This window comes from Stenella coeruleoalba (genome assembly GCF_951394435.1).
Source record: "Stenella coeruleoalba genome assembly, chromosome: X".
Lineage (NCBI taxonomy): Eukaryota > Metazoa > Chordata > Mammalia > Artiodactyla > Delphinidae > Stenella > Stenella coeruleoalba.
Window position 1 is genome coordinate 85842605 of NC_137152.1, and position 17719 is coordinate 85860323.

The following is a 17719-nucleotide window of genomic DNA, read 5'->3' on the forward strand; positions in this document are numbered from 1 at the left end:
ACAGGACCTGTGTAGTCATACAGGGTCCCATGCTTAGAAGGGCCCCACACTTGGTTTAATAATCTAGTGTTACTGTCTTAAAATTCTTAAGTTTTGCCCTGGCCTCCACAAAATACTTAGCTTGTCCTATTTGGAGAAGAATGGCTCAGAGCATGAGACAGAGCCAGAGAAATGTGGCACAGTGGGGAACATTGGGCAGGCAGCAGACACTATACTTCAGAAGTGTTGATTAGTGAATCAATGTTGTTGACCACCAGAGAGCCCTCTCTCAGGGTGCTGTCCAGTTCTGCATTTTTTATCAGTGACTTAGATGACATATAAATTATACTTATCACATTTGCAGATGAGAGGAAGTTGGGAGGGACAGTTAATTCTTTGGAGGACATAATTCTTGTTCAAAAAGATCTCAGTAGTTTGGAATGATGGGTTGAAACTAACCAGATGACATTTAATCAAAAAAATGTAAAGTTTTTCTTTCAGGTCCAAAAATCCAACTGCAAAAGTACAGTCTCGGGTTTTTATTTGGCTAAGAATACAAGCAGTATGACTAGTTGCCAAAAATGCTAATTTATTCTTAGTCTGCATCGCAGGAAGGCAGGGTCCAGAACAATAGAAGTATTGGTTCCACTGCACTTTAGATGACATCTGAAATCATGTGTTCAGTTTATTTTGCCTTATTTAAGAGACCTATTGACAGACTACATTTTGCCCAAAAAAGGACGTCTAGGATGGTAAAGGGTTTCGGAATACATATCACCTAAAAGACAATGGACAATTGAAGGAACTGAGAGTGTTTAGCCTGGAAAGGGTAAGATTTTCAGAAAGGTAGGGGGGTGGAAGAAATCAAGAGATCTGCCTGCAAATATTTTAGGCATTGGTATATAAAAGGTGTGTTGGTTTATTCTGTGTTATTCCAAAGAGCAGAAATAGGACCAGCAGATAAAACATACAAAGAGACAAATTTTAGATGAATCTAAAGAATAAATTTTTAATAGAGTTATTTAAAATTGAAATGATCAACCTTGTGAGGTAGTGAGTCTATTGCAGAAAAGTTATAAAGCCAAGACTAAATGCTGGGGACTCTTTAGAAGGAATTTATGTGTTAGGAGGACTAGTATATTTCTAATTATGATTTTGTAGGACTAAATGCTTGTCGAAGTGACAAATTGATCGGGACTGTATTAAGCTTATACTTAGCAAGAACTCTGCAGCCAGACTGCCTAAATTCAAACCTCAGCTCTGTTTCTTACTAGATATGTTACCTTGGGCAGGTCACCTAATTTTTTGATGCCTCAGTATTTTATCTATAAAATAGAGATAATAAAAGTATGTACCTCAATCATAGAGTTATTGTAAGCTTTAAGTGAATTAATATCTAAGTCCTTAGAATAGTACCTGACTTATAGTAAGTGCCATATGAGTGTCATATATTATTTTCTACAAATATAGTTGATGATTCTTCTCCCTTTTCTTTAGTAAATGTAGCCTTTCATTGCAGTTAGATATTTATACTAGACATAAAGTAGAATGGTATGGTGACAAAATATTTTAAAACACTGAACAAGCAAACAAACTGGTCCTGTAGATTTCCTCCTTGGATACTTCTAGGAATGGCAGAAGACAGCTATATCTCTGGGATGCATTGTTGGAAGTTGTTAGTTTAGGAGGACATTTCCCACTTTATAGCTTATATTTTTAGAGTTCTTTTTGAAAACTGCATAGGGCTTTTATATTTTTTATTTCATTTGGTCCTTATACTAACCATACAAACTATACAGGGTGATCATCATCCCCATTTTGAAGATGGGGAAACTAAGCAACTGAAAAGTTATCTGAATTGTCCAAGGTCACACAGTATATTATTAGCAGACTGGATTAGAACTCAGGTCTCTGAAATTTCAGGCCAGGACTTAAAAAATATACCTCATGCAGAGTGAGCTTCTTTTAGTCTATCCATTCTGTGGAAGACATTTCATTAAGCTGATGAAGTGGCTTCTATTATTGTGCCAATAATTTGCCTACCTGTTTTGCAGCAAAATGGATATCAGCCTGAAACTCCAACCAACCAGCTCAATTTCCTTTTCATTTTGCACGGGTAGGAGGAGTCAGTAAAATCACTGACTTAGGTTCAGTGTATTATCCACATAGATACTATTGAAACACACCTGCCAGCTCATCTATTTCCTACACAATATTATAGATATTTTTTAAGCTTGTAAAGAAAAATCCAATCCCCTTACCAAGGCAGAAGCTGGCCGTGTGAGTTTTAGATCTGGATCTCTATACACAAGTACTGTGATTGCTCAAGGTATTGGAAAATGGGATTGTTAAAATGAGTGCAAATTGCTTTGGTGATCCTGTTGCTCTGTCTCTACCCTACTCCCACTTCTTCCCTTCAGTACCCTACCCTTGTCCTTTCAACCTTTCTCTCATTGCCATACCTATTCTCAGTCATACATTACATTGGGTTCTCTCCCTAGAAGTAGATACGGCTCAGTGTTTTCTTTAATTGGCCAATTAATAATAATTGCTACCATTGATTGAGAACTATGAGCCAGTTCTCTACTTTGCACTTCAGAAGCATCATCTCATTTAATCCTCATAACAATCCTAAAGAGTGGGTACAATTACCATCCACAGTTATTCATTAAGGAAATGGAATCCTGGAGGAATTAAGAAACGTGATCAAGGTCACACAGTAGGTGGCAGATCCAGATTCAAACTCAGGTATTCTTAACCCAGAGTCTGTGCTTTAAACAGCAATATTATAGGGTTTATGACCTAGATAGTGGGTGGCAGATGTTTTTGAAAGTTGGAAGAGGCTTTCCTTTTAAAATCATAACATATAAGCAGCCATCTGCTCTGAATTAGAGTGAGATCAGCCCAGTGCTGATGAACATCACAGACATTTCCAAGGTCTGGATACACATAAGACAGGCAAGGATGAGGAGCTTTTGCTGTCCCAGGAACTAAAATTCTCTCTTCAAGAAATGGACAGCGCTTTTTTCTTCTTTAAGGATCTCTGAGACTAAATGGCTATATGCTAGTGAGCTCCAGCTGTCAGGCTCAGGCTGAAGCATTCAGACGAAGATCCTGAAGGCCCCGGTTTTGGTTAGACATATCAGTAACTTAGCAGGCTAAAAGCAGAGCAGTAGACACTGAGTCACCTAATACAGCAAGATCTGTCTGCAGTGTTGTAACAGGTTGATAACCCCAGGTAACCACCGCTACAGAAGAAAGTTCCTTGAAAAGCCTTTTGTTCTCTCACAAATGACCTGACCACTTCTTGACTAAAGACACTATTGGAGAAAGTGTGTGTTTGCTGTAGAAATATCCAGTGACACCAGATCAATATGGCATAAGGCCAGAGCAGCCTTGAGCACCTGGGTTTCATTTGTACTGGAATGTTCCGAAGTGAAGCATTAGTCCAGATCAGTGGATGATGGGGTGGGGAGGGGGTACATGCAGACCCTCAGGTGGATTAACCCACACTTGGAAGCTGCTTCATTTCAACCAGTATGAAGAAGACTGTAATGTGGAGTGCCAGAGAGTGACTATCCTGTCATAGCATTAGCCTGCCTTATGGTAATGAAAGGCTTCTTATTCAGAGATGCATATTCTCCTTCTGAGCATTGAGTCCAATCTCTTGACAAAATTATATCAGGAGATGAATGATACTGACAGCTGAGGAAGTGCTTATCCTATCAGAAAATATGGGTCTATCATTAAAGTTCTACAGTTAGAGGGGAAGTTTATGAGGTTGATTAAAAATATCAAGGCATTCTGTTTTGGGAGACTTGGATCCTACTTTGAAAAATTTCTGAGATTTCATATCTCAGTTTCTGAAGACAGCAATCCTTGCCCTACTAGCCTCTCAGTTGGATTTAATGAGATAATAATTGAAAAGGGAAAGTGCTTTGTAAATTCGGTTTTTCCTTCTCTTGTCTTCAATTTTTCTGCATTCAAAAATTGTGTCTTGAAATCACTCAGCTTATATTTTCTCCTTGGAACTGAGAACAATCATAATTGGCTTCATTTGAAAATCAATTTCAACATCATACGTCACCAACTTATATTTGATTAATTACATTAGTGCTCATCAGTGTTTACGAAGACAGGGAACAAGCTTGGAAACCTCCCAGAGTGCTGCCATCATGTGGGAAATCAATCAAGATTTTGAAGGCCAGGTTCTGACTTCAGTGATGAAAATGGAAAGCAAAATGATTTTATTTTCAGATATATTTGTAGTAGGATTGAGTTGATTTGAAATACTATGACATATTCGTCCTAGAGAGTTTTAGGGGGAAAGATCCCAGCTTTAATGTCAGATAGTTGTAGATTTGGGTAACATTTCTGCCCCTTTTGCTAGCTGGTTATGCTACCCAACCTCTCTGAACCTTAATTTCCTCAACAATAAAACAGGAATTATAGTAGTGCTCACCTCATAGGAATGTTGTGAGGATTAAATGAAACTAGGAGACTACAGAATAGGAGTAAGGGAATTGGATTTAAAATCCTGGTTCTGTCCCTTAGTAGCAGGGTATCCTTAGGTGAGTAAATTAAGTTTTCTGAACCTCAGTTTCCTCATCTGCAAAGTCAAAATAATACACTGCAATTTATAGTGTTTTTGATGACCATGCATTTGACTTGCTTTCATGCAAACAAATGGGTTAATCATGATCATGAAAAATTTTCTGGAAATGCAAAGCTGACATGAAGGGATAATGCCCTGTGATTGATACCAGCTGTTTTTTTCAACTTTGGACCCGAAAGTCAGTCTTTATGTTAGAAAAGTTCTCCACTTAGGAGGACAATTTATTCCTGAGTTCTAAATATCACATCATGTTTAATGTCCACCAAAAGATTATTCTGTGAATTAGAAAATTATTCTTGGCATGAAATTTTGATTCTAAAGCAATTCCTTATTTAATGTCTACAGTTGTAGTCCTCATTAGGGACTATAAGCACATCCAAATGGATAAAATTGCTTAAGTGATATTCTGCTTTTTCTTATTCTTTTGCATTACAAAACATTATATTGATAGGCTATGGATGCCTAATCAGTTCAGTACTTGTAAATAAATAAATCATTAAGCTGAAAACAGAAGTATCAATACAAGCCCAATCTACTCAAATAATTAATTGTCTGGATGGACTTCTGTTTGAAAACAAAGATTATGTCCCTGTTCACAAACTGACTTGGCTGAAATGAGACCAGTAAATAAAACTTTATTTCATTAAAATACAATGCATGCAATAATGTATGTTGTTCCATATGACAGCCAAGAAGTCATATCCTTCTATAAATTCCATTTGTATTTTATTTGATTACCTGTTGTGGCATTTTAGTAGGCAGGATAATGGCCCCCCAAAGATGTCCACATCTTAATCTCTTAGGAATCTGTTAGGTTATATAGCAAAGGCAAATTAACGTTGCAAATGGATTTACGATTGCTAATCATGTGACTATAAAATAGGGAAATTAATCTTAATTATCCAAATGAGCCCAATAGAATCACAAGCGTTGTTAAAAGTAGAAGAGGGAGGCAGAAGAGAAGGTTGGTATGATGTAATGTGGGAAGGACTCAACCTATTGATACCATTGCTGGCTTTGTAGATGGAAGAAGACCAAGCACCAAAGAATGTGGGCAGCCTCTATAAGCTGGAAAAGGAAAGGAAATAAATTGTCCCCTAGGGCCTCAGAAAAGGACACAGCTTTGCCAGCACCTTAATTTTAGTCCAGTAAGATCCACGTCAGAATTCTGACGTCTTAAACTATAAAATAATAATAAATGTGTTGTTTTAAACCACAAAGTTTGTGGTAACTTGTTATAATAGCAAGAAAAACTAAAATAGATAATTTCCTCTTTTTGTCAGCCATTTGTACATGCCTATCTCTCATACTAGATTAACCCTTTTTATATGACTCCACATATTGTTCAAATTTGTGCTTTACATCCCCAACTCCAGCACAGACACATACACTATTACAGTAACTTTCTATAATAGAACTATAAACATTTGTTAACTGATTGAAAGAATGAATGACACCAGATAATCCAAATTGAATTTTCATCCCACTCTTTGACTTGTAGAATTGTATAGATACAGTATAAGGTATTCAGTCAATTCATCCCCAAACTCCACTAATTAAATAAGTATTTTCTGAGATGTTTATATGGAAGCAGGATATGTTTTGAATAAAAGAAACAAAGTCTTAAATCAAAAAACAAGGAAGAGAGGTAACTGTATAGAGTAGTGTCTATGAGCTCAGACTCAAGAGCCAAATAGACTTAGGCTGATTCCTGGACCCATAATGTATTTATCAGCAATATGACTTTAGGCAAGTCACTTAATCTCACTAAGCCTCAATTGTCTCATCTGTCAAATGTTGATAATATTAGGACCTACTTCATGTATTGTCGTGAGGATTTAATGATGGAATGAATGTAAAAGAGCTTGGCGTGGAATGCATGCTTAGTCAATGTTAGCCATGGTGCAGCTGCAAGGATATTGATCTTTAATTCAGGAAACATGGGTTTTAGTCTTCTGTTTGATCACTAATTTGTGATATGATATTCAGAAAATCCTTTCATTTTCTACCTTTCAGTTTCTTCATCTTTCAAAATAGCCAGATGAATTAGACAAATAAGAGCCTGTCTAGCTCTAAAATTATCCATCCCAGAGTATCTTATTATATTCTTAAGCATAACTATCAGGGCCAAATTTCTAGAATCTGACAGATCAGTAACCACAGAAGCCAATGAGGATCTTGATGCAAGTTGAAAATTGATCTATCTTATAAAGATACACAATGGAATACAATTTAGCTGTGAGAAAGAAGGAAATCCTGCCATTTGTGCCACCATAGATGGACCTGGAGGGCACTGTGCTAAGTGGAATAATTCAGACAAGAAAAATACTGCATGATATCACTTATACATGGAATCTAAAAAAGCTGAACTCATAGAAACAGAGACTGGTATGGTGGTTACCAGGGGCTGGAAGGTGGGAAAAATAAGGCAATGTTGGTCAAAGAGTACAAACTTCTTGTTAGAAGATGAGTAAGTTCTAGGGATCTAATACACAGCATGGTGATTATAATGAACATTACTGTTGTGTATACTTGAAAGCTACTAAGAGAGTAGACCTTAAATGTTCTCGCCACAAAAAAGAAATTATAATTATGTGACCTGATGGAGGTATTACTTAGCTATATGGTGGTAATTGTATTGCAATATATGTGTGTCAAATCAACAGATTGTATACCGTAAACTTACACAATGTTATATGTCAATTATATTTCAATAAAGCTGAAAAAAATTAAAACTGATCTATCTTCTATGTGTAACCTCTCATTGTTTTAGCATAAACTATATCCCAAGTTCTGTGTAGAATTCAGAAGTACACTATCTCAGGTAATTTATTTGATAGTAACCACATTTGGAATGTGTTAGACATCAACATTTAAGTGCCCAGAGAGTACTATTTTAAAGAGAGAAGGCAAAAATCTTTCTTGAGGGGGAAAAGGCAAAAGAGAAGAAAAAGCATGTTCTGTGTAGAGAAAAAAAAAACAAAACTACCATCACAACCTCTGTTTAAGTTTCCATTTCCCCCAAGGTTGTTTTCTTTTCAAGTTTGAAGAAGTTGTTTTATGTCTGGGCGGATTTGTGCTGAATAAACATTGTTCTCTCCAGAGAAGAGCCCTGTGTTAAATGGCATCAAGAAGAAATTGCCCTGCCTTTATGCTCAAGCTTTCCCAAAGCTCATGCATTGCTCAAAACTCAAATATTAGTGGAAATAAATACGGAATCTAGAGGAAAGGGCACCTCAGGGCAACTTCACAGCACCCCTGAGCATTCAGGACCCTCAAGGCACATCCATTGAATTGCAAGGCAGCACAGGATCTTTGAGCCAGATGCCCAGAGCAGTTGCTAACGAGATCCTGAGCTGTGCAGGGGCAATGGCCTGGTAGGTTGCCCAGCACTTCCCTGGCAGCTTAGCGTCTGCCTGTTAAACGATCACCTATTGATTCAAAGAAAATACCTAACTTTATGTTTTAAATAAAGACAAATACTTGGAATGGCTTTAAATTATGGTAGGAGTATTTTAATTCAACTAGAATGTGTTTGTATTAAAAAACAATTTAATCCTATGAATATGACCTCCTGTCTGTTTGACTCCGTGGTTCTCAATAATTTTATCTTTCAAATACACACATGAGGAACGTGAGCCACCACCATCAATAATAGTGACTTACTAAAGGAAATTATTCTTAGTCAGTAGTAGGGAGGTGTGGGAGACACATATCTAAATATCCAAAGGTTGAGCCACCAGTGGTTTAAAACAAATCTCCAAATGACTCTTGGAATCACTGGCTTGATTTTTTTTTCTGACCCCATCTCAGCCTTTCTACTATAGTTGGAACACCTAGAGAATACATATTCTTTTTGGATGGAATTAATGGACAACATATGTCAGTCTGCCCCCTCCTGTTTTATTTATTTATTTACTTATTTATTTTAATTTAATTTAATTTTTTTTTTTACACAGCAGGTTCTTATTAGTTGGGATTGGGATTGACATATATACACTAATATGTATAAAATGGATAACTAATAAGAACCCCTCCTATTTTAAATGAGGTAGATATATTAGAGTTTTGGTGGAGAAAATATTTATAAAAAATTAATTGCTATAGTGCTTAGTTGATGGAGGTAGTAACAGGCTGAAGTGAAAACAAGTGAAACATTGATGTATTTTTAAATTTAAACTATGCTGGGCTCTCTTTCCTAAGATACGTTAAGAAGTGGAGAAATCACTCATAATAATGCTGGTTGGAATCTTGAGGAAAATAACTGTATCTGTCTTCATTAACTTCCGCTGAAGCCCACCCTGTCTGTTGACCAACACCAATATGAAGACAGGAGTAAAGAGAAGGGTCCTGGGGCCAATTATATGCCTGCTGTTTAACCCCCTACTAAGGAATAAAGCCTGCCCTTCCACATTTCCAGACAATCCTTCAAAAGCAACTAGCCTTAGGAGAGGAGATTCAGGTACCTTAAGTTCATTCTAAGGTTTAAATTGCAGAGATTTCTTTGCAGCGAGTTTTGATTAGAGAGACACAACACTGGGTGTCTAAAAGCAGGCTGGAGAAGAAACTCCTCTGAAGTAAGGTACACAAAACGAGGACGCTTAGGGCAAAGGAGACACATTATATCTAAGACTGATCCTGTTTGGGTTTATAAGTTTAGAGGATTAAAGATAATATTACATAATCATATTTATTGTATATATTTTCCTGAATGATCACCTAAATTAGGGGATTCTCAGCTTAGTAATCCTAGAAATGAAATATTCACAGTATATGGGACTTTATATTCACTAAGTAGCTAGTAAAATATGTGCCTCATAATTCAGAATTAGGAAGTCTCTAATGTTAATTTCAGAAAGAGATATTCCTTTCCAAGAAATAATAATGCTTATGATGTTTCCAGAACTCAGCAATTTCTGGATTCATTCTGTGTTCAATTTACAAAATCTTGAAACTAGTCGACTACTTTGGCTAGACTTGGATAATCTCCCTTCATGATTACAGGAAACCGTTAAGGATATTAACAAGATCCTTGACTCGCCCTAGATCTAATTTGTTTAGTAAGGACCTCCATTTTCTTTTCCCATGTGAAGACTATTCCCAAGTCTTTTTTCTGAAGATCTTTGGTTCCCTCAGAACATCAGAGAACCTAGGTTTTCTGTAGGGCAGTGGTTCTCAACCTGGGGTGATTTTGCTCCCCAGGGGCATGTGCCAATATCTGGACATATTTTTGGGTTTTACAACTGGGGGAAGGCACTACTAGATTTAGTGGGTAGAGGCCAGGGATGCTGTTAAACATCCTATAATGCACAAGACAGCCACCTACAAGAGAGAATTATCTGGCACTGAAAATTAATATTGCTGAGGTTGTGAAAGCCTGCTTTAGGGAGATTCTTGTTTTCCTCGGTGTGTGCATGCAGTCTTGGCTAGGGCTGGAGTTAAAAACTTATCCATTCATCCTCTCCTGGGATTTTGAATCTTGGTCAAAGTGACACAAGGACAGAAAACAAGTTACAACACAATAAGACAAAACAAATTAAACACACACACACACACACACACACACACACACACACACAAACCAGTTGGAGTGAATTCAGTCCTATGATGGGATCAAGATGAAATTGTTGTGCAGTCCCTTTTGCCTGTACATCTAGACCTAGCCTGGTTTCTTTCCTGTATCTAAACTTAGTTCCCCAGACATCCTGTCCATCATTGAGACATCCTTCTGATAAATTCCCTTTTTGCTTAAATTAGCAAGAGTGTGTTTCTCTTCCTTGTAACCTAAGAACCCTATTGGAGGCACCCATTTTTAGAGAAAGAATACAATGGGAAAATAATTTGAAGATTGTGTTTATTTGTTCCACAGTGTCAGACACTACCTTGATTGTTGGGTTATGTGAGACATGATTCTTGTCATCTAGGAACTTCAAAATCTAGTTAGGGAGACTAGATATACCCATATAAGGTGAAGTTTAATTCGTTTTCAAAGAAATGTATGCTGTGAACCAACTGAGTGGTTCAAAGAAATAGTAAATGCTTTAGGGTTTCAGAGAGAGGAAAGGTTTGTTTGGGCTTTTATTAGGGAAGGTTTTCTGGAGGATGTTGGACTTAAACTGACTTTTGGAAGATAGATAGGACTTGGGATGGCAAAAAGGAAGGGGAAGGTCTTAGACACTGTGGGCACGGTGAGATCAGACATTACTCATTTCAGATCCCTCTTTTACAAGCTCCTTGACTTTGGGAAAGTTATTTGTAAAATGTAATATAAAATGCCTTAGAACAGGGCCTAGCACACAGCAGATACTAAATGAATGCTAACTATGGTAACTATTATTATTTGTCTCTAAGCTTAGGGAAAGTGTTTAAGCCAAGATGCAGAGTTGGAAATTAATGCAATGTCTAAATAAGGAAAGTAACTTGGCCAAACAAAGCACAGATAAAGTAGAAGAGTGGGTAAGAAGACAGGAAGGCTTTTTTTAAGGCTATATCATGACTGCCTTTATGTTTACACCTGACAGGTTCAGATTTTATCCTCTTGTAAATGTAGGGGTCATTGGGAGGTTTTGTATGGTTAAATGTTGTGGTGAAAATAATGATTTTGGAATGTGATTTCAGTGCTGATACATTGAATGGATTTGGAGAGATCCATTTCATTGACCTTAACATACACATTTCATAATGTCTTCATTCCTAGAAATTAAATAGCTACTTTGTGATCCTACTGGGTTCGTACACTTAGTGTCCTTTGCATCAAGCTGTCCTTCTATTCCCTTCCACTTGGCTTGCTAGCAAGTCTAATTAGAGACAAATCAACAAAAGAGGACGATGAAACTTGTAATAACTGTATGTAACACTTAGGCAATATAGTCACATAAATTGATTTATTCAAACAGTTAATTCTACTGATTTCTTATACTAAGTTCATAGAAATTTACCAATCATTTCAGCCAAATTAATTGATCTGGTTATATAGGTAGACACACCTTTGCCTGCAATAGAAAAGAAAGAGCTAATTTGGACATTCTCAGGAAAGTTAGTGTTGAACATATAAAACCTAGCTTTGGGAAGAAGCAGGCAGTAACAGTCATAGCTTCACTAGCACATTAAGACTAATACCATGGTATACTCAGTAGAGCAATTATAGTTAAGGATAATTAAACATAAGCGGCTACAGAGGGAAACGCAGGGAGGAATTGTGGACTGAAATGTTAGTACCAAACTGCATCCCTTGCTCCCATTCTTTCAATCAAAGCATGAAGCTTGAGCAGAAAATTGAAAGACTAGCTCAGACCCCAGTTAATCCCTCTAGGGGTCCAGGATAAGTTTTCTAATAAAATTGTAAATCCCCACTGTGTTGTTCATGGGGTCTAGTATTGACAGTTCTCCCCTTCATTTCCCAAACAATAACTGTGATTTTCAGATGATATTTTTTTAAAAAGAAGAAAAATGAAATGAGCTTGCCTACTCATGGCAGCATGTGCTCTAGCTAATCTGCAAATGCTATAATTATGCTATGCGCTGATAGATTTGTCTCTGGGCTGGTGGTCAGGATCCAGATGAACTGCTGCAGTTCCTGCTTTATCATCACAAATGTTTTGCACTTCTTGGCAATTCCCAGGCCTAGACATGATATTGGAATTTAATGAGGTTCCACGCCCATACATCCCACTGGGATGCATTAGGATAAGTGTAAGTTCATCTCCTTTCATTCATGAGTTTAGGGAAAAAAATGTATGTGCATGGAATGTTCTACAGAAACTGTGTTTCAGCTGACTGTTTGCCACAAAGCCGCTCCCACTGGCCTGGGAAACTTAGCTTAATTAGTTTGTAGTCAAAGAGGCTAAAACCATTGATTCAGTACTGAGCATTTTTACCTGTTCTGCCTACAACTTATATCTATCTTCCTATCCATTCTGCATATAGGGGCTTTTGGTGACAAGGGGGCACCAAATGAGACAATGCAAGCTTCATTTAGCTTCATCTCTAAGGTGGCCATAATTGTAACTATCTTCCTTACCTTCCAAGGTCATTGTGTAGATCACATGAACTAATGTATCTGAAAGCACCTTAAAAATTATGAACCACCTGTAAATGTAAGGCACTTAAAATTATCATTAATATTAATAAATTTTAGTAATTGACATTTAACAATAATAAAATCAGAGTAAGTATATCCATAGTCCATGGCAGGAGGTAAGGATGGGGGGCAACAATGACTCCAGATTCATATCCTGATGAAAGTAAAACAAGATATTCACCTTTGAGCATTAAATACATTACCTACAGTTACTTCCCACCTACCACATCCCAATTAATACATTTGCAGGCAAGACATATTTGAAAATAATACTAAGAACAGTTGTTTCCAGCAATCTAAGTGTCAATAATCTGGATGTGTAAGGCAAATTGACAATAATTATGCCAAGTAACCAAAATAATTCTTTTATAAATAAAATGTAGGTGGCTGGAATTTTAAAATTTTTATTCATGTTTTGAATACACAGTATATGAATGTTGTTCAAAATGTATAACAGGTATACAGTGAAAATTAAATCTTCCTCTGCTGGCCAGTACCTCCCTAACCCAACCTTACCCACCACTATTCCCCAATCACCTAGCTCATCTCCTCAAAGGAAATCACTGTTATGAGTTTCACATGTATCCATTCAGCAATATTCCACACTTGTACAAATATATATATGCACGGCACGTGTGCGTGCACACACACACACGTATATTTTTTACACAAAGGATAGTATACTGTGCACACTGTTTGGAACATTGCTTTTTCATTGAATAATATATCTTGGAGATATTTCATAACAGACGTACAGATTTATCTAATTCTTTTAAGTAGATGTATTGTAATATATCATTATATGGAAGTAACATAATATTATTTAACCAACCTCTTACTGCTGGATATTTTGGTAGTTCTCAATATTTTCCTATTCCAACTGATAGCAAACAACAAAACTGAACATCTGTTGTGACTGGATTTTGAATACAAATATTTAAATTTTGTTTAAAAGCATATCCTTTATATTTCAAATAATATTTAAATATTGATATAAGGTTATTAAGAGTAACTGAAATATTGAAGAAATGAAGACTATAGATATTGTATTTGTGTGTTTGCCTGTATTATGCCAAAATTAGCTTAGTTAGAAAAATATATCATTCAATTCCATAAGGACAAGATGCATTACAGGCCATCAATAAAGATTTGTTGGAAAAATGAGAACAAGTCACTAAAATTTTTCCTTAACAGTTTGGATATCAGGAAGATAAAGCTAATGTTATGTAAAGCTCTTTCCTGGTGCATTTTTTGTTATCAACAATTATTTTGGGAATATCACCAAATTTGTATATTTCCCTAACTTTTCCTATCATGTGATCAACTTTTGTTTCTCTCTTTCTCTTCTAAATATCTTTGCAAATATGAGATGAACTTCTCTCAGGTCGGCACAGAATTCCTAAACCACTCAATTAACAATGGGTTAATGATTATCTCTTTCATACCCAGCTATATTCTATGTCTCTTGTGAATTACAAAGACTTATAAAACATTTCCCTTTGATAGGTAAGAGTCTAGTTGGATAGTTGAAGTAAGGCATAAATACGGGAACAAGTAAAAGGAACTCAGGGTATAAATAATAGCTTCATATATAAGGTTTGTCATAAAGCATTTTATGTCTGTGTGTGCCAAGTCCTGACATTTCTTTCTTCTAGGTGCCTCTCTAAGTTCTACCTCTATTCCTCGATTTGTGTTATTAATTTTTCTTGCATTTCTTTTTCCTTACTCTGCCTTTCCAAATCTTCTCCATTCCTTGAGGTCTGTGTGGAGACTCATTTCCTTCATAAAACTTTGCCCGACCCTGACAACAAATACTGACCTCTCCTTTCTCCATTCCTTTACCACATATAGCCTTAGAGATGAAATGCTACAATTTTATTTTTACTAAATTGTATTCTTTGTTCATCTCTTTACTTTCATGTGCTAATTCTGTGTTCATAGTCCTAGATTATATATTGAAGACAAAGATAAAGATTTTACTTCTTTTCCCTTAGCACTTAGCATAAGACTTAGTGGACAAAAGATGCTCAATCAGTATTTTTGATCATTTATCCTAATGAAGGTACCAGTGTTTTATCATATTGTTTTAGAGATTGAGGTGGGGAGTGAGGGATGATTCAGAGGTATAGAAGGTTCAGTCCACCATAAATGTCCATTAGGGTTATATTTCATTAAGAATATTTAGTACCACAAAGTGGGTATGAAGATTTAATATTTATATGATTATACTCTTAAAATCTGTATTTCTTTACACTCACAAGCTTATAAAACCACTCAAAATAGACCATTCGTTTGATCTTGTTGGAAAGTGTAGCTGTCAAAGTGGCATATTCACAGTGAATCAATGGTGCTCTAAATGTGTTGGGAAGTGGAGATTGTATGGATAGAGTAACAGCTCAAGTAGGAACACTGTCTAATAAATGTTTACGTACTGTCAAGTCTACAAACTTTAAATATCATACACGATAGAATCTTTCTCATCCTGTAATTTATCTCAATTTTTCCATTACCTTCTTTCATTTTCTCTTCTAGCTTTACTCACAGACAAACCTCCCAAGCCATTGTTCCCCATGGAGAATCAGCCAAGTGTTATAGATGTCCAGCTGGGTAAGTCTTCTTCTGGGAATAATAGGTCCTAAACTTCCTCTCTGTTAACAGATGGGGAAAATTGCATGAACCAGGAAAAGTTTATTGCTACTGTTATTACATGCAAATCAATTTGTGTCTGCTCATTTATAACCCTGGAGTTCATTGCAATAGCAGTTTAAGGAAATGAGTTTGTATTGCATCAAGGAGTGGTAATACTAAGTGGTTACACTGGGTATTAAGTGTGCTGTAGGACAGAGCTTTTTAAATCTGTGATTGATAGATTCCTGGGTGTCGTGAATTGGTGATTGGTACAGAAAACTTTTCATGCTTGTCAGTCCCAAATTTTTATTTAGAGAGCACTAACTCCTGGAGAACAAGCCCTTTTTTAAAATAAAAGAGCCCCTCAGTACAGACTTTAAAACGATCTGATAATATTATTTCCAATGGCACAATCCAGGGCTATTTAAAACGTATTTTTAGGTTGAGATCCTAAATATTTATGAATCATCTGGAGTAGGAAAATATAACAAGTTGATTCATGGGTGCTAGTGCCTTTTTACAGATTCAAAGTCACAAGGTGTTGAGCCTCCTGCCACTAAACCTTATGTTTCAAGAAATTTAAGCTTGAAATTCAGAGGCTTGCTAGGGTCTCTTTCAAACCACGGCCTTTACTCTAAACTATATTCTTTAACATCTGTGAGCTTTCATCTATCTTGGGTTTTATTCTATTCTTCAGTTCTAATAATTTCTTCAATTCTAAACAAGAGAACTGGGTAAATATGCTGGTAACATATTAGTCGTACTTTGGGCATATGACATTGAAATATGTGACCAGTGGTACCTACCAATTATATAGCTAGGGAAGATGAATTGGCCCCAATATTTCAGTCACTTCCGAAGTTTTTGACTCAACTTTTGATCTTTCCAATCCAACTTGGATTGTTAGAGACTTATTTCTATCTTAAAAATAGGTGAGAGAAAATTACATTCCTAAGAGCTTGTTCATTTTTTAAGAATGAAATATAACACATTATAGTTAATGCAGCCTAGCAGTATGAGTACCAGAGTTAAGTATTTTAAAACAAAAAGAAAATAATAAACATGTTATTAAGAGAGGGATGGTGAATATTTTGTTGATAATGTTGAAGATTAGACTATGGCTCTCTCCCCACCACTTGTATATTATTTTGCAGAGTCATCATATTTTGTTAAAGCCAAATCTAGATGTGCAGACACACTCCTTCAGTAAGTTTTATATACTCACATCTTTCCATCCACACTGATATAAAATACCTCAAGGGTACTCTGGTTTGCCAGGGGTTACATGAAGCCATAAGATGATCTTGTATCATTTGTTGAAGATTCAAGTGAGTAAGTTATTTCTATATGAAAACATAAACTAAAGAGTAGCAAGCAAAATTCACACAACTATTTCAATTAAAACATGACTAAATTTTGTGTTTGTGGCCCCTAGGGGGATACTTCTTCATTCTCCTCTGCCATTAAGCAAACTTCAACAGAAAAGTTTGAGGAGTGTTGCTCTAAAGGAAGGAGGGAGACCCTTGTAGGAAGTAAATTTCATTCAGATTCACTGGGTGTCACACTTGTCTGTTGTATTCAGGACATCTCTAAGATGTGTACTTTTTATAAATATGTATTCCAACACAGGTATGTATACCAAAATAATTCACCAACACCACCCTGTAAAATCATTAAAGTAATTTGCCTCCAATTTACGTTAGATGCAAGGCTGAACTTTTCAGTTTTTAGTTTGTTACACAATTTGGAAACAACTTTATTGACAGAAAAATGGAGACCTGCCCATTTTTCATTCCAGAAAGGCTGTTTCTCCAAGATGCTAAATCGACCATGTAATTCAGAGAAAGAAAAACAAAATCACTTAAACAAGATCTTTGGCATTTCAAGGAGCACATGACTGGTTAATTTTAAGTGATTTTTAACTTTTCCACAGATTTATTTAGTACTGTTTATTCACAACTGGAAATCATTTTGTAATTTACTCATGCCTCAATAGTAAGGTGATGTTAGAAGCACTATAAATGCCAGAGACCTCTTCAGTGTTGGTGGGGGCTCTGCAGTCAGAATGATGAGGGCTTAGAAACCCTAGGCATAAAAATGAGCTAGAGAAAGATAACTGTGGTGATTGGACATCCCTGTCTATATCTTGAAAACTTTTAGAATTAACTAAGATCTCAAAACTTCTAGAAATTATTTTCCTTCATTTTTTAAAGTTTACCTAGCACATGCAGTTTTACACATCCTTAAACTAGAACTAAAATTAGAACTACCCAAAATACAACAATCCAATCTAAATGGCTAAGCACATTACCAAGTTCAGTTTTGTCAAATCCCAATATTTGAAAATTTGGGATAGCATTGTAGTGGATTAAAGTTAGCCCCAGATTTTCGCCTATTCCTACCATCTAAACATAGTT

The 17719-nt window shown here is 36.1% G+C and overlaps 1 protein-coding gene across 1 annotated transcript in view; it reads left to right on the plus strand.

Annotated features, from left to right (window-relative positions):
- IL1RAPL2 (interleukin 1 receptor accessory protein like 2) overlaps window positions 1-17719 on the plus strand; it is a gene marked incomplete at its 3' end in the record, with an annotated part of 1138357 nt that overhangs the window by 842779 nt on the left and 277859 nt on the right. The window contains exon 6 of the mRNA XM_079911241.1: window positions 15207-15281. Within this exon, the coding sequence (XP_079767367.1) occupies window positions 15207-15281 (75 nt within the window). The remainder of the gene's footprint in view (window positions 1-15206; window positions 15282-17719) is intronic.